This window comes from Poecilia latipinna, unplaced genomic scaffold (assembly GCF_001443285.1).
Source record: "Poecilia latipinna isolate Pla-1442-1.1 unplaced genomic scaffold, P_latipinna-1.0 Scaffold937, whole genome shotgun sequence".
Taxonomy (NCBI): domain Eukaryota; kingdom Metazoa; phylum Chordata; class Actinopteri; order Cyprinodontiformes; family Poeciliidae; genus Poecilia; species Poecilia latipinna.
The window spans coordinates 51,285-68,287 of record NW_015113553.1 but is presented as its reverse complement, the minus strand read 5'-3'; the positions used below and the strand labels follow the sequence as shown (position 1 = coordinate 68,287).

Below are 17,003 nucleotides of genomic sequence, written 5' to 3'. Positions count from 1 at the left end.
GGATCAAAGTTGGTATTATAAGGGTTGTCCTAACAACATTGTAAGATTACAAAAATCCTTAGAATAAAAGCTAAAAAGTCAATAATAACTACTTATGTGAGCAAAGGTCTGGCTGCTAAGTAAAACTGTCTCTGCATACCTTCTCTTGGCAGGTTATGTTTGTCTTTATTCTTACTTTTCAGCATAATATCTAACAGCTGAAAGAGGCATGGTAATTTCAAGCTTGTCTCAGTCAACACGTTTTGTTTTTTTCATCCTCCTGCACCTGTGCTTGGCTGTCAGACAGCCCAAAGACTCTGTGGAGGAACAACAGCCCCATGACAAAAGGTTTCCTGACTCCGGACAAGGAACACTGCATGTCAAGGCAGGTAGGTCCTTATTTCTGCCTGAGGATTTTCACCAAATGGATTTAATAGCATTCAATTGTTACATCCAACATATTCTTTTCATGTATTTTTATATTGTCAATCCATCTGTCTTTCCGGGTGGCCCTGCTCCATCTATTTATAGGCCTACAAGGACATTAGCTCGGTGTTCGTGTAGAAATGTCATGTAAGGGCCTTACAGAAGGTCAAGAAAAAGGAATCGGTTTTGTCCATAAAGGGGAGAAATTAATCTTTTTCTTTTGACGGTCTGTGCAGCCATGCTGAATACTAATTTATTCTGACATTTTGTGTGTGTGTGTGTGGGTAAAAGTAAATAAAGTGAAATAAATAACCTCAACACTTGGAATATTCAAATGTTGTTTTAAGCAGCTCTCAAATCAGAAGCGCTAAGAAAATAAAATATCATGTGCTAAACTGGTGTCTGATTACAACCTTATATAACGTGCATGCCTGAAGTTTCAGATGTAGTTTGAATAAAAGAAGAAGAATAATTTCTGCTGCTTCTGTCTTCCTCTGTCTCTATCTTTTTTCAGAGGAGGAATGGAGGAAAGCTACGAGACATTCGAGGAGGAGTTATGGCCACCGAGGGCAGACGCTCCTCCACAGAGACCTGTTCGGCAGATCCGCAGAGCGAGTGGCGGCACGTACAAAAAGCACACACACCGACTCACTGATGGCTGCATGCTCAGCTGGGTTCAAAATAACGGCAGTCCATTGTCACTGAGATCAAGCACAGTTTCAGATTACCCTTATATCCCGTTGAATCATATCATAAAATAAGAGAAAACGTAAAGAAGAAAATTCACAACTTGTCCTTTTTGGTAAAAAGGTTTACAAAAGACGACAAAGGCTGCGACCTCAGTTTCACACATCGTTGCCGAGAAGAACCGTACAGAAATGAGACATGCTTTTTTTTAGTTGTTTTATTGTATAATACTTCAGTGGGTTTGTTATTTTTATTTCAGAAATGTACACTGCAAGAAAAATCAGAGAGGTGAGTTTGGGAACAACCGACATTTACAAAAGTGGTTCATACTGAGATCCTTTATTGCCAAGTTGTTCCCCGACAGGACGTGCCTCCGGTGTCTCTGCAACCAAGATCGGAACCTAAGATCTTACCCAAAGAACCCAGCTCCACCAAACCTAGTGAGTAACCTACATACTTCCTCTTAAACTCCTTAATCTTTTTAAGTTCAATATTTAAAAGCGTTTTCTTTACATCTTCCAGCATTCTCGCATAAAACCCTGTCGATCCAGAACCCGACCCAGCCAGAGACTCCCTGGGAAAACGTCACCCTCAACCGTTGTCTTTTTGTAGCCATTGGCATCCTGGTGCTCACCTCAGGCTTCCAGAAGCTTCACGGCAAGTAGACTAAACTATAAATACATAAAAATACGCTTCTGATCAAAATATGAAATCTGGGGAGTTCAGACTATCTGCTTTTCATGCTGTTGGACTTTAACCTGGTTTTAAGTTGAGGTTCAGGGACATGAGATGAACAAAACTGAGCAGACAATTTACAGAAAAACACATCTAAACTGTTCATCAGTTTTAAGACCAAGGCCAAAAAACAAATAAAAAACCCTAAAACAAAACAAAACACAAAGTGCAGAATTGAGTGACCCTGATGTTCTTGTTCATCACTTCGAAAAGTAGTTAGAACTATGCAAATGTTCACAGTTGACTTGAAGCTCAGTTGATCAACTAAAGGAAAAAGCTACCAGATCACAATGGACCCATGTCCACTTATAGGACACCTGTCCAGTGGGATCTTCTGGTGTTTCCAGTGACATTGGAATCCGTCATGACTCTTGTTTTTATCTTCTGGTCAGAAAATGAAATTTTCTTCCACCTTTGAACATCCCACCTTTGGTGCTGCTTTGCAGTGTCCAAAAAGAAAAGAAAGAAGGAGACGAGGCCTTAAAGACGTTCTCTTGCTGCCCTTCTCACACAGATAGTCTTTTGACTTGTTGGCTGTAGTCGGCATCAAGGATTTGCTGGTGTCATCGCAGGCAGCTCATCAGCACAGATGTGAACTTTTTTTGTGCCTCAAGAATCATTGCACTTTTAAAGATGGAGAGACTTTTTTTTGTGTTTGGCTTCATGAGAGTGTGAATGCATGACAGAAAATAACACAAAAGCCATATAAAGCACTTTGATTAGCTGATGGGCAGCTTAAGTGTTTTCAGTAATTTGCCAACTCCGCCTCTTGCAGCAGGATGGAAAATGATCCCTGGTTTCGAGATGTTGAGCAGAAGTGTACAGAAATGACTGAGTTGTTGTTAAATAAAGTATTTCAAAATCCCACAGAAACTTTACGTGGCCAGGGAACAATAGAGGAGGAAGAGGAAGCTGGACTAACAATGAGACGATCAGAGTTGTTACGTCGCAGAGGCCGTCTGCCGGAGGTAAAGCTGGTCTCCTGTTGCAGGTGTTTTAGAATTAAACATCGAGCGTTTCATCACCATGACTTTGATAAGCCCATCTAAGCTAGACACATTTCATTTCCTTAAAGCCAGAGACGTCTCTATGGGAAGTCATGTTTTGGTGGCTGCCAGACCTCGACGATGAAGATGAAGACGAGGAGGACGACGAAGAGATCAAAAGAAGAAAATCAAAGAGGGGAGTAACGAGACGAACATCGAGAGGTCTCAGGAACAGGCCGCTGCCGGAGAAAAAACTCTTAAAGCAAAGAGACGGGAAATTAAAGGACAGGAGGGCCAGGAAAGCCAGGGCAAACAAAATCAAAGACAAGAGAGGGAGAGCCAGGAAAGAGGACCCTGAAGAGGCAGCAGACAAAGAGGATGAAAGAGGAGACAAATGCAAAAAAGAATAAGCGGCAAGATGGGAAATAAAACGAAAAAACAGAATTTTTATTCTGCTCTCACTACACATCAAATGGAGTCTCAAATGTTTGCCTAATCAAGTGGCAGAAAAGTTTTAAAGCTCAGTGGTGCTTCCGTGGAAAGTTGCTTTAACGCGTCAAGCTAAAAATGAAAGCAAAATATGTTCCATGCTTCCTTATTGGAGAAAACACTTAAAATATTCTGCTCTGAATCGACTGCTGGTTGAGATATCTGTACATTTAAGGTGAAACCTCAAAAGGTTCATTTATTTTACTATCTTAAAACTTTAAAGCTGAAACTCATGCAGATACATCACAAAGTCTGGTGTGTTTTAATAGTTTATCTCTGTTGATCCACAGCTACTGAAACCCCAAAATTCAGTCTCTCAGAAAATTTTATTATTACAGAAGACCATTAAAATAAGGGATTTTTACGCCGGATGTTAAACCCTATTGGAACTGAGAAGTCAAGAAAGGGAACTGCTGAAGAAAGCTGGATGTTCACTTCACATACAAGACTGATCATGGATAGTTTAGTGGAAGAAAAAAGTGGGTTTGAACAGATGTCCAAGTAACACCTGATGTTATCCTTTTATAAAGTTAAACATCAGTGAAGCTTTCTAATTTTATAGCATTTCATGCTGGAGTTTGATGTCAAGTTTTTAGGTAAAGTCTATTATATTTGCCAACAGGAGAAGAGTAACCGTCCACATGTCCAAAACAATCAAAACCTGCTTTTCTGAGAATATATGGAGTATATATAGAGGGGGAAAGGAAACATACAGAGACTGCTCGTAAAGACATGCGAGCTTCCTTAACACCTCAGCAGAACCACAGGCTGACCTCCATGTCAAACTGCATTGATGCAGAAACTCGAGCAAAAGGAACCCAAACCAACAACTGACAGCAAATACAATAAGAGCACATAGTTTTCAATGAGCTAACAGTTCTGTAGGGAAAAAAAAAAACTTTAATGGTTCTGTGTAATTTTTAAAGGTTCTGGTGAACATAAACAGTCAAAATGTATCGCTGTGAAATTAATTACTGTTTGAATTGAATTTAAAAAGTAGTTTAAGAAGCGGGGGTGGAAAAAAAATCCTAAGGTTTGACGTATTGAAACAAACCTGAAAATTGTGTGAAGATTCAATCTGAAGCTTTATCCTTGTAGATAAATTTGACTTCAAACAGGTCAGCATAGTAACATCTTCACCGTCACAACAGACACAGACAAAATGATATTTTTTCTTGGTATTTATTTAGAAAAACTGTTTGTCAAAAAAGTTTTCAGCTCACATTATGTACTGATTTTAGTAGGGGAAAAAAAAAAAAAAAAAACATGTTGGAGAAGTGACCGAACATATTTTATCCCGAAAATTATAAGTCCAGAAATGATAATTAAAAAAAAAAAAAAAACTATGACAAAACCAATTATAGTAAATTAATTCATTCCGAGGCCTTCCGGAGGCGGCGGTCTCATGGGCATGGGGGGCATGGGCATCTGTGGGGGCATCTGTGGGGCGCCAGGAGCCCCGGGTGGGAGAGGAGGAACCGACATCCCTCCTGGAGGAGGAGGGGGCAGCGAATCACTGGGCAGCCGAGATCCTGGCCCGCTCATGAGTGGAGGTGGGTGCTTCATGCCGGGAGGAGGAACTGGACCGCCGGGCTGGGAAATAGCTTTCTCCATTTTGAAGTGGAACTGCAGGAAAAACTGCACACAAGAAAAAAAAAAAAAACATGGTGTCAAAACATGCAGTCATATTCAATAAATTAAAATTTACGTCCCAATGAGACTTGTTTGTCAAATTGAAAATACCTTTTGACAATAACCTGCAAGCAGGTATTAAACATACTTTTCACCAAGTCAACATTTAACTTTTGTTTTTGAAAACAGTTTTTTTTTTTTTTTTTAATTGGTTTGCTCAGATGTATTTTTAAATGCCCTGTGTTCATTTGCTGCAAGTGGAAAATGATCATAATTAACAGAAATAAAGACTTTCAAAAGTCCATCTGAGTGTAATTAATTTATAGAATGTGTTTCACTTGGTGATCAATAATATTCCAATTTATTCTGTAGTTCCTTCGGTTTATGTAAACTCCCATAATTGGGTGCGCGTTAGTACCTGTTTAGTTTCTTTGTTCCAGTGGGTCCAGAAGCGATTTTCTGCTTTATCTATTTCCCTGCTGGGAACCTGAAAGAGCAAACGCATTACGTTGGTGCCTTCAGCACATTGACATAATTCCCGCACATCTATTCGTAACTGACTTCCATACTTTGAAAATCCAATTTTTCACAGTTTGTGTTCCACTTTTTGCACATTTTATCAAAGTATAAATACCAAAACTTCACCATGAACAGAACTGGAACATTTCTGTCGAGGTGCAGCTTTAAATACAGAATGTCAGCATAAATGAAGGAAGACCTTGTCTTATGTACTTGCAGAAACACGGTAACGATTACACAAAGTGAATGAGCAGCTCACCTTGAAGGCGATAGTTTCATAAGGTTCGGCAGCGAACAGCAGGTACTGCCAGCGGCGATCGGGGGGCTCGATGCGCTGCTCATAGGCAGACATGAAACGATGCCTTGGTCCGATTCCTTCGGCAATCTCAGGATAGTCGATCTGATCGAGACGGATACAAAACATTAGCCGACATCTGGAGCAGAAAGCAGCTTTTTTAATTTAATTAGTAGCAGATGAGTCCCAATTATTGGGAAAAAAAAAACCCTTCAAAAAAAACCCGAGAAGAGGAGGTTAGTTTTTTTTAACATACACATGAAAAAGGAGCTATAATAAAGGCAGACTTAGCATTTCATTTTCTCTGTTAGGCACAGACCAATATGAGATTCCCACAGCATAATAGAGTAAAAACAACACAGTGTATTCACACAGACTTAAAACATGATGCATATGCTTTTATTAAAAACAGAAAAACAATTTTAGTAAAACAAAAATAGAAAGTACTGATTATAATAACCCAGATTATGCACCGTAAACTTAATCATGTTCAAATAAACCTTCTTACTGTGCAGAATATTAGATATTTCTGCTGCGTCTCCTAGTTATTAATAAGATTATTTGCTTCATTAGTGTTTGCAGTCGTTTATTTTACAGAGATGTAAAAACAACAATTGTGATAAGTGATACTGCTTTAGCTTTGCATGACTGATTGATTTTTTTTAAAGGCTGGAAATATCTCCAGTCAAACTTATCTTTTTTTGAAAGAAAGGTCAAACCTGTTAATAGCCTTCTTCCAGCCAGCTGAATGGCAGTGCACAGAACAAGGTGGGGAAGAGGAAATCCCTCATTATTTTATACTCCATATAGTAGGAAATAATCCAATACTTCCTCTTGCATCTTATTAGAAGAAAACCTTTTTTTTTGTTGTTGTTGTTTTTTGGAGTTGTGAAACCAAAACTATTTAAATCCTACATATTCCTTGAGGAGTTTTCCCCAAAACAAACTGATTTTGGTTTTCATATCAGGTTCTAACCTGGAACAATAACGACTGCTGACCGGTCTCTGGATCCCTCTGCTTGGTCACTAAGAAGAATAAAGACACAATGCACTTAGAAACCACTGCATTAGCAAAAATATGAGAGGACCACAATAAACCTGATTTGATTATTGCACAGCCAGCCTACCCTTGTATCCTGGTCGACCAATTTTGACAAACTTCTTGACCTCAACCTTTACTTTGGCTGGAGCTGGTTGAGCAGGAGCTTCTTTTGCCTCTTTGGCTGCTCTCCGTGCTCTGAGACACAAAGTATCAAACCGTCAGAAGGACGAGGGTTTAACAAGTGACACAGCATCGTATTGCTGCCTGAGCCACAGAAATAATAAAGCAGGTGCCACCGCAACACAAACTTAATTATAAATATAGTTACAGTTATAAACAGGTAAATGTGAAATATAAACATATATATTTCTAAACAAGAAAAATAATGATGCATTTGGAAAAGCAAGAGTGAGATTCACTTACAAGTTAGTCTGATGCTTCTTTCCTTGTGTGTGAGCCAAGTAGCTGCCCTGTAACACACCGGAGAAACTTTTAAGTTGTCTTTAAAAAAGAAAAAAAAAGTGTACAAACATATGGAAGCATAACCGTAAATCTAAAGCCAGTTGATCACTTGCATTCTCACCTCATTGTTGTGAAGCGTCAGACAAAGTTTGCACTCATATGAGCCTAAATGATTCTTCATAAAGTAGGGGTCTTTGTTGATGTCGATTGTCTCCAGAGCCAGCTGGCGTAAGCGCTCACGCCTGTCACGGTTACTCTCGGAGGCAGAGGCCACCCCGCCGCTGCCGGTTTTCCCTCCGGCTCGATGCTGGAAATCCATGTTTCCGAGTGGATGGACTCAACCACTTAAGCAGAATCTGTCCAGTTAAAACTAGACTTAGAGCAAATTCCTGTGTGAAAACGTGATAATAAAAAGCTTATGACGGACCATTTTACTTATATAACAAACAATAGAAATGCAGAGGAAACTATTACCTGGAAACCAGAATCTGGTCATTTTTTTTTACTGTGATTTACTGTTTTATCCATCAAAAGAGTCTAAATGAAAGCATCTAACAACTAAAAACAAATCGGAGCTTTTTTCAGATTTTTTTTAAGACAATGTTTTAGGAGAAAAAAAGTGTGCATTACATTTTGGTTTGGGACCATTATTCTACCTGGAGAGAAAATCAGAAGTGTTGTAATTCTTTTAGCATGAGTAAAGTAGGAAAAAAATACCTCTGTCACATTCATAAAACGAATTTTATTGCATTTATAGCTTTTCAGTGAAACACCAGTATCACTGAAAATTATTTAGCCTGAAACATTTCGCTGTTTTTGAGGAATTATCATTTTATTTTACAAAGTATATGTTATTGTTGAAACTGTTACATTTCCAATATACGCCGGAGGAAGGTATGTTATTATCATCGAGTCTGCAGCTCAGTTTAACCACAAAGCTTATTTTTGAAGTTTTGACCCAACAGAACTGTGCTTGATTTATCTTGCAAGAATGCATTTCTTCTCTTTTTTTATTTAACCTTTCTGTTAAAAATCAGCGTAAGTAAAACACAACATATAAAATAAGTACTTTAAGTAGGTTCGCTACAAACTAATGTATTAATGTGACAGGGTTTCCGTTCACGTGCTTCATAAAGCATATTTTCTTTTATCCAATTTGACCAATATAATTTATAACACATGAATCATAATTTACTACTCCACAAAGGACCAAAAGTTTCAAAATCAAACAATCCATTTAAAACGCACTTAGCTCTATGTTAGCTTAGATTACATTGTAAGCATGCTAATACAAATCTAGCGATGTTAGCATATAGAAGCAGATTTCTCCCAGTTTCTCCCTCACTAATCATAAAACAAAGCATACGTGTATATATAATTATGTACAGGTACGCACAGAGTAAAATATCGTCGATATGTAACAATGAAACTACGTTTTCCAAAGCACTTACCGACTCAAACGAAAGAAGAACGCAGAAGCAGTTAGCTTTCTTTCTACAGTTTTTTTTTTATTTTTTATTTAGCAATTTATTAGCTGAATACTGCCACCTACTGACTGGGAGTCCAGGCCTAAAGTTAACATCTCTTCTCTTCTCTTCTCTTCTCTTCTCTTCTCTTCTATTCTCTTCTCTTCTCTTCTCTTCTCTTCTCTTCTCTTCTCTTCTCTTCTCTTCTCTAAATCTATTTAAGCTTGCAGCAAATTTCTGAAAATAATGCTGGTGTTCTGTGGTCCATATCAATTACATTTACTCAAAGTGATTTTCTATGAGTGTCTTTAGATAGTTACTCATTGCTGGGGTAAGTTTTACATATACACATAAAAACTATATATCTGCTGTTTTGCATTTGTCTTTAGTCAATTAACACATTGAATAAGAAATTCAATGAGTTAATTTTCTAATTGTTTTCACATGTTTTTTTGTTTTAATTATGAATATGTGCTTTGTTACATTTAAATGATTATAGCATTAATTTTTACTTCCAATTTACCTTAACTTTGGCAAAACAACATATTTGAAAGCTTATTTATTGATAACATTTTGATATTCGATAGGGTCCGCAAACTTTTCAATACAAAGAGCTGCTTTTTGTCTAGCCTCAAAAATGTGAAACTTTATAAACAAAAATACAATGTTTTATCTTGAAAACTAATAACATTTAACTCGTTTTTCTATTTTCAGACATTAGAAAAAAAATATTAAATTTTTACAACTGAAATAAATATTTTTAGTGGAATGACACTAGCTGAGTGAATTCTTCACATAAATATGGGAACTGGAGAAAAATAGATATAAAAATATGTCATAGTTTCATGTTAAGAAAAAAACCCCAACAACATTAAATTATGCGGTTCTGGATAGACGGGCACGTCACCTGACATTCCAGCCCACTAGATGGCGGTAATGGCCGTTCTGGATGCTTGACAACCTTCGCAAATCTTGTCAGGGAGGCACAGAGTAGCGAGTTTATCCGGTGTGTAGCAGAAGAAGTGTACACGGATGTTCAACAACCTCACCGCAGAGATGAGTGGACTGCCACGGTCACAGTGCGAGGACATCAGATAAAGGAGATAGGGAACTCGGCTTGAGAAACACCAACATCGCTCCGGCATATTTATCGTTTGAGAACTTCTTTGAAATGTTTTTATTGAGTAAAGCGAGCCACTCGTAGCCAAAGAAAACCCCTCCGCCTTCTTCAGTGACCGAGATGCGTTTCAACGAGAAGGAGCTGGTATGTTTGAGCCGCCAACCCTCAGAGATGGCAGCAGAGCTGGGAATGCGAGGTCCCAAGAAAGGAGACGGTAAAATACGACCCATTTCCTTCTGACTACAATATTCGTTCAACTCTAGAGTATTCTGTTACAGCAACTAATGTTTGCGTCATTTATTTATTGGCTGTGCTAACATCCGTTAAGTGTACAGTTCAGAAGGGTGTGTTATCTGTGTATCTTTCACGTACAGTTGTCAAGAGGAGGCTGGTGAAACTGGTAGTTAACTTTCTGTTTTACTTCCGGATTGATGAAGAGGAGGTCAGTTTGAGTCTCTGCTTCCTCTTTTGCTATACACAACAATTATTGCATCTGTTTTAGTAGATGAGTTGGCTCATTTCCATGTAAATGTTTACTTTACAGCCAATCGGGGCTCTGCTGTTGGAGCAGTGTCGTGTAGAGAGAGAGGACAGTCAGACTTTCTCTATTGGTGAGCCACTGACCCTCAGCAACAGATATTTATGTACACCACATACAAATAAATCACATTTTTATTCTCACCGCCTGCCATTAAATTGGACAGAGCCGTTTTTTTCTTTCATCAACTTTCTTCCTAGTAAGAAAAACTTTGGTGTTTTGATACCAGTAACAATCTCATTCCTATTTCTGCTAAGAGGTGCATCCATGTAGGAGCAAAGTCCAACGATTGTGACTGTTTTACAGTTTCAATTCGAGTGTTTTACTAACTTGATGTATGTTTCTCTCCCAGCATTTCTAGATGAAGCAGAGAGGAAATATCTGTTTGAGTGCGACTCTGAGGAGCAATGTAAGGAGTGGACAGACTCTATTATCAAAGCCAGGTAAGACCGACTGGCTTTCTTTCTTTTAACACTTAGCATAAATGCTTAGCATAAATATGGGGTGGTCTTACCATAACCTCAATTAACCTCTACAGTAGTCACAAAATCAATGACAAATTGATGTGTGCATCACCGTTTTGCATATTTTTAATTTCTTATTGCTGTGAGAAACGGTGGCATTAATGTCAACCATATCATTCTTAACGGCGTCTCTTTGGAAGTGCGTCTCCTTTTGCTACTGCTTGAAGGCAGTGTTCCTTTTGTTCAGTGGGAAAAGTAGTTGTTTTAATCTTACTTCATCGGTTTCTTTGTCTTGTTTACTTTTGTGGTTTTAAATATGTTATAGTTATAGAGCTATATTCCTGCTTGGTCAGGCATGTGTTGCTGTTTTAGAGTGCTACAATTTTGTAATTACAAGAGAAATATTTCTGCAGAGGGAAAAGGATAGTCTTGTTTGCTTAGTTTGCATCCCACGCAACGTGGCTTTAATTATTATTATTTACACTTTTTTTATGTTTTGTTTATCCTGAACTTTCCAAAACATTTTTATAGACTTCATAAAAGTTTAATTTCCCAACATTACCTGGTTTATTAGTTGGGTTTCCTGCTTAACTAGAAAGAGTATAGTCTCCTACTTAGGAGATGTGATTCTTGTAGCTTTCCAACTGCAGTGTAAAAAAATACCGCGACCTTATGAGTTTAAAGCTATAAAAAAATTTTTTACCAGCGACAATCCCATGACTAGTTGACTGCTATAAAATTAACTACAGGCCTAAAATACTCAATTAATTTTTGTCATTTCTTGCAGCTACGAATTCATGAGGAGGAATCTTATATTCTATCGAACGGAAATCCACAGGCTCACTGGAAAGGTGAGATTTGCAGCAACACGGATTAAGCCTCTTTCCTGGTGGCGACCTTTGAACAGTGTAAAATACTGTCACTGAAGTATTTTAAACATAAGTATTGGTACTGAAATAACTATCTACTGTCAGCTTGGATTTTTCTTCCTTTTATTTTTCCTCTTTCTTTTTTCTGTTCTTTTGAGCTGATCTTGTTCTTTTTGCTTCCCTTCCTGCTTTTTTTTCTTAATCACATTCTCTTTCTCCACTCTTTTTCTCCTCATTCTTCCCTTTATCCTCATTTTTCTTTTTGTTTGTCTTTTTTTTTGTCTTGTTCTTTTTCTTCTTGTTGTTCTACTATGTTATGTTGGCACTTTTTAAAGAAAGGTTCCTTAAAACTTTGAAGGCAGTGATGATGAAAATCTTTAGAGCGGTACATACTGTAGCTAAAGTCCTTCTCATTTACTTGCAATTGATTTGTCTCTGAAGTTGAAGCATGGAGTAACTTAGCCCTACTTTTAGAGGGCTACATTTGTTTGGTGATGACTGCTGTTAGCCAAGCAGTGCACTCTGTTTCTCTTCATTTTTTTTATGGGTTCAGAGACATAAGGAACATATTCACACGTAGAGATTTTTACAGCCACTATTTTGACCGCAAACTGTTAGAAGTGCTTATTTTATCAGCAAACTACAGTTAAATATAGTGGGGAAGACACTTTATCTGTAAGTTATTCTCATCTTTGTTGCTTCAATTGATAGTCTATTTAAAAATATTTAATTTCACTGTAATAAAAATGAATTGCCGCTTCTGGTCTATATTCACTGTCTGCTTTCTGCGCAGGATCCATTGGAGCAGTACGGTATATCTGATGAAACCCGCTTCCAGGTCAACAGTGGGTCGCAGCTGATGGCCAGAGATACCTCCTCCCTGTAGACCAGGAAGCTGTGCTCGGATTATTTTGTTTAGTTTGCCATTCCATCATTCGCTTTTCTTCAAAACAGCGATTCTGTCCTCCAATCTCATCCATCTGCATTGGTCTGTTCTGTTGGATTGTCAGACTCCTTGTTTTTAATCATTTTTCTGTATATATATATTTTTTTAAGAAATATTGTACTTTTCAGAGAATGTGTTGCTAAGAGAAAGATTGTTTTCGAGTGGGGTTCCTGCATTCATTTTGTGAGCAATCATTTCTAATGGAGCCTAATTCAGGATACATGTGATATAAACCCAACCAAATTCAGAATTAGCGCACAATTGACTCTTATTATAATTGTAAAAACTTTGCTAGATAACTGTTCTGACTTGACTTTCATTAGGCTCTTAATCTACAGAGCTAAACACCACCCCCATTTCTCATTTTAGCTGTTTTGAGTGTTTCTTCAGTTTATATCACATTTAAATTTTGTTTTTGCACATATCACTGGAAATGTAGTTTCTTTTTTTATTTTTTTAGAATTACAGTAATTTACTTGAACCTAATCTAAGTTTTTCTACAACTGTGAATCAGATTAATTTAGCTAAGCTATTGGACCATTTAGAAAACAACATTCTTGACATTAATCCTGAAATATAATGTCACAATTTACAAAGTCAGAGCAAATTATAGTTGGGAATTTTACGGCCTGGTTATAATTTTCCCACTGGGTTTTGCAGTTTCACACAAATTATAATGCTGTTTGTCAAGAGTTCCAGGACTTGTCATTGAATGTATGTTATTTTTAATTTTTTGCACATATTATTTCTTTTAGTACTTATTTTCAGTACACTTGTTTCACTGGCATTTCTTTTTATACCAATAAAGCAGTTTGAAAGAGATTCATGCAGTCCTCTTTGAAAGAAAATATTCTCTAACTGAATTATTATGCATGGATATAATCTTTTTGTGCCATCAGTCAACCTACTTACCGCAAGTGGAGACATGGTTAAACTCTTAAACTGGATGACCTGAGAAGTCCAGCGGCTGCTTAAAGAAAGGAACGCTGCTTTCAAGTCTGGGGATAAGAACCTCTACAACTTGGCACGGAGCAACCTAAAAAGAGGAATCAGAAAAGCTAAAAGGGACTACAAGGAGAGGACTGAAGAACATTTGAAGAACAACAACAGGCAGGCTTGGTTGGGAATCCAGCACGTCACCAACTACAGAATGGAGCAGCCAAAGGTGACATCTCACTAGCGGAGAAGTTGAACCACTTCTTCGCTCGTTTTGACTCGAAGCCTTCAATGGCAACTGTCTCGAATCAAGAAGTGCAACTAAGCACCTCCATCTTCCAGGTGGAGGAATTAAAAGTGAGACGCTCGCTACAGTCTGTCAACCCCAGAAAGGCAGCGGGACCTGATGGTGTTCCCGGACGTGTGCTGAGGAACTGTGCAGAGCAGCTGGCTGGGGTCTTTATAAAAATCTTTAATCAGTCTCTGTCTCAAGCCAGAATCCCACCCTGCCTGAAATCCTCCAAAATCATTGCCTGAAATCATTTCAGGCAATGATTTCAATGCCTGAAATCATTGTTGCCATTCCTAAAAAATGACCCATCACCTGCCTGAACGACTACTGACCAGTGGCTCTCACCCCATTGTTGATTAAATGTTTTGAAAGACTGGTTCAGAGTCATATTCATTCATTCATTCCTCACGCCTTTGACACACGCCAGTTTGCTTACAGAGCTAACAGGTCAACTGAAGATGCTGTTGCCACTGTCCTGCATGATGTCTTGTCCCACCTGGAGCATCGAGATAGCTACGCACGCATCCTCTTCATCGATTTCAGCTTGGCATTTAACACCATCCCCCCTGACAGATTAGTGGTTAACTGGCAGACCTGGGAATCCCCTCTTCCACCTGTTGCTGGATTAAGGACTTCCTGACGAATCGCAAACAAAGAGTCAGAATGGACCCCCATACCTCTTCATCCATCAACATCTGGCTCTCCTCAAGGCTGTGCACTGAACTCTCTGCTCTTTACGCTGTACACACACGATTGTGTTTCAGTTCTTCAAAGTACCACCCTCATTAAATTTGCAGATGATACAACTGTAGTGGGCCTCATCTCAGGGGGCAATGAGTCTACCTACAGGAACAAGGTGGAGCGACTGACAGCATGGTGCACAGACAGTAACTTCATCCGAAACACAACCAAGACCAAGAAGATCATAGTGGATTTTAGGAGAAGGAAAAGAGGCGTTGATCCACTAAACATCTGCAGAGAGCCTGTGAAGAGGGTGTCAAACTTGCGTTTCCTGGGAGTTCACATCATGGATAACCTGGCCTGGGATGTAAACACAGCAGAGAAGGCCCAGCAGAGACTCTATTTCCTGAGAGTCCTGAGGAGGAACAATATTTCTCAAAAACTGCTGGTGTCCTTCTATCGATGTTCTATTGAAACCATCATCTGCTATTGTCTCTGTGTGGTTCCCCAGCTGCACAGCAGCACAGAGGAAGACTCTCCAGAGAATCTTAAAATCTGCTCAGAAGACCATCGGCTGCTCTCTGCCTTCTCTCGAGGATCTCCACAGGTCCCGCTGCCTCAGGAAAGCCAAGAATATTTTAAAAGACTCCTCACACCCTCACACAAGATCAAGAAGACAAAAAAGACCTCCATCACCTCCAGGGGACAACTGTCCGTCTCCTGTTGGGCATTTGGACTGAAAACTGTGTGAGAGCTTTAACAACCTCGCTGGTCTGCTGTCCAGTATCAGCATAGAGGAAGAAAAGCTAAACATGCTTCGGAGCTGTGAGCGAAGACGACTCTGAACTGTTGACGCTTGTTCCATCTGTGGACAACATGGACATTTCCTGAGGGACGATCTGGACAACCCAAAGATCCAACGCCAAAACCAGTTGGACTGACAGGAACCCAGAGGAGAGAGACGGGGGAGGATTTCACTGCAGCAACGCCGAGACCGAGTGGAGGAGAGGGGCGAAAAGGAAGGAACAACCTGAATCCACATCAACCACTGTGAAGGACGACCTGTCTCTAATGTCCATCTAAATCATGACTGTAAATCTGAAACAGCAACAGAGTGAGCAGCAAAACTTCACTCTACCAAGAATCAAGTACTTCAGCTTTTGACACCAAAGAGGTCAATGTCCAGAGGAACAGCAAGTTTAAATGTTTCTGAAAGACTCTCCACTCAAAGAACTATTGCTGGTCCACTGGCGAGTGACGGAAACGGAGAGTGAAGATTTACACTGTTCTGTTATCCTTAAATATGCATTTAAAAGAGAAAATCAACGTCAGAAATTACTTGGTTTTTCATATGTTTAATTTTGACCAAAGAGGATGAAATCAGATGTTGCCTGGTTGTTTATAACTTGGGTTTATTTAGAATCAAAGAGTTTGGAGATCACTTTGAAACAGTTTTGTTTTATTTTGAAGAGTCGCCATTAGAATCAGATGAGGCAAGATTAAAATTTTACTTGTTGATTATAACGTGGGTTATATTAAAATCAAAGAGGATGAGATTATATTAAATTTTAATTAGATTTTCATAAGAGGACAACTTAATATCAAACCTACATTTTCATTAACATAAGCAACATAAAATGAAATTATTCATAATTATCGTGTTAGAGATGTCTAAGGATTGAAATGCATGCAAGGACATGTGGGATTAAAATAATTACTTATTTAAGTATTTAGAAATATTGCTTAGAAAATGGTTTGGTATTCCTCTGGTACTTTACTTCCAAATACATTATTTCAATTTCCTCCTTTTAAAGTTTTGTGAAAGATGACAAAACATATAGAAGATCGTCTCCCTGGCAAGGAGAGGTTGCAGGGTAAATTTTCTTACCTAACAGAAGTGAAACAATAAAGGGATGAATGGATGAATGCTGGTAGGTTTATCGTATCCTGCGTATATGCTTTTGTTTCATCATACAGAATAATGTTTCAATGACTGAATAAATATGTAATGTCTTAAAATGTATGGAATAATATTTTCATTTGTCACCATAAAAATTGTAGAAATTTCCTTTTATATAATCAGTGGGGACGGAATAAAATTGGACAAGTGATTAATAGTAAATATTACATATTTACTGATAATCAAAAGTAGGGAAATGTGGTGTAAAATTACTATTACTATAAGTTAACATCTGCTGATCATGTTTATGAAATGCTTGTGAACTCTCACCAAAAGAACTATTTGGGTTACATGCACAAGGTTGGAAGTTCTTTTCAACAGCTGTCTGCCAATGTTTTGAATTATTTTCCCTTGGTATAAGACTCATGTGTTGTCTCTGCCTGGCAGAGCTTTCCATCCAGAATTGCTTCATCATTGATTGTCCTGCGAGCTCTCTGAGTTGTGCACAATTCATAAATAAACCTGATTGAGTGATTTTA

The 17,003-nt window shown here is 38.4% G+C and overlaps 3 protein-coding genes and 1 long non-coding RNA gene across 4 annotated transcripts; 3 read left to right on the top strand and 1 right to left on the bottom strand.

The window, feature by feature from the left end:
* Positions 1-254: 254 nt before the first annotated feature.
* On the top strand, positions 255-4,629 carry LOC106957796 (junctional sarcoplasmic reticulum protein 1). The gene is made up of 7 exons (XM_015049267.1): positions 255-364; positions 920-1,026; positions 1,352-1,380; positions 1,457-1,532; positions 1,615-1,749; positions 2,698-2,795; positions 2,903-4,629. Exons 1-7 carry the CDS (start codon positions 318-320, stop codon positions 3,221-3,223), a joined length of 813 nt encoding a protein of 270 aa, XP_014904753.1. The 5' UTR covers positions 255-317; the 3' UTR covers positions 3,224-4,629.
* Positions 4,469-8,811, bottom strand: sf3a2 (splicing factor 3a, subunit 2). The gene is made up of 8 exons (XM_015049266.1): positions 8,704-8,811; positions 7,374-7,641; positions 7,214-7,260; positions 6,876-6,985; positions 6,725-6,774; positions 5,713-5,853; positions 5,353-5,421; positions 4,469-4,940 (listed from the first exon to the last, which is right to left on the bottom strand). Exons 2-8 carry the CDS (start codon positions 7,569-7,571, stop codon positions 4,671-4,673), a joined length of 885 nt encoding a protein of 294 aa, XP_014904752.1. The 5' UTR covers positions 7,572-7,641; positions 8,704-8,811; the 3' UTR covers positions 4,469-4,670.
* Positions 8,812-9,684: 873 nt separating this feature from the next.
* On the top strand, positions 9,685-12,722 carry plekhj1 (pleckstrin homology domain containing, family J member 1). The gene is made up of 6 exons (XM_015049268.1): positions 9,685-10,052; positions 10,213-10,280; positions 10,383-10,449; positions 10,729-10,819; positions 11,628-11,691; positions 12,503-12,722. Exons 1-6 carry the CDS (start codon positions 9,959-9,961, stop codon positions 12,593-12,595), a joined length of 477 nt encoding a protein of 158 aa, XP_014904754.1. The 5' UTR covers positions 9,685-9,958; the 3' UTR covers positions 12,596-12,722.
* Positions 12,723-15,232: 2,510 nt separating this feature from the next.
* On the top strand, positions 15,233-15,890 carry LOC106957798 (uncharacterized). The gene is made up of 2 exons (XR_001427032.1): positions 15,233-15,275; positions 15,349-15,890. It is a non-coding gene; the product is annotated as an uncharacterized LOC106957798 (long non-coding RNA).
* Positions 15,891-17,003: the final 1,113 nt, after the last annotated feature.

Bases quoted from the DNA above. Each gene is read 5' to 3' on its own strand.
- plekhj1 (XM_015049268.1), top strand. From the start codon at position 9,959: ATGCGTTTCAACGAGAAGGAGCTGGTATGTTTGAGCCGCCAACCCTCA. The intron at 10,281-10,382 runs GTCAGTTTGAGT...TTTACTTTACAG, and splicing joins TCCGGATTGATGAAGAGGAG to CCAATCGGGGCTCTGCTGTT. The intron at 10,820-11,627 runs GTAAGACCGACT...CATTTCTTGCAG, and splicing joins GACTCTATTATCAAAGCCAG to CTACGAATTCATGAGGAGGA.
- LOC106957796 (XM_015049267.1), top strand. From the start codon at position 318: ATGACAAAAGGTTTCCTGACTCCGGACAAGGAACACTGCATGTCAAG. The intron at 1,750-2,697 runs GCAAGTAGACTA...AAAATCCCACAG, and splicing joins AGGCTTCCAGAAGCTTCACG to AAACTTTACGTGGCCAGGGA. The intron at 2,796-2,902 runs GTAAAGCTGGTC...ATTTCCTTAAAG, and splicing joins GCAGAGGCCGTCTGCCGGAG to CCAGAGACGTCTCTATGGGA.
- sf3a2 (XM_015049266.1), bottom strand. From the start codon at position 7,571: ATGGATTTCCAGCATCGAGCCGGAGGGAAAACCGGCAGCGGCGGGGTG. The intron at 6,986-7,213 runs GTAAGTGAATCT...TTTGTGTCTCAG, and splicing joins AAGAAGCATCAGACTAACTT to AGCACGGAGAGCAGCCAAAG. The intron at 4,941-5,352 runs GTACTAACGCGC...TCTTGTGTGCAG, and splicing joins GGAACAAAGAAACTAAACAG to TTTTTCCTGCAGTTCCACTT.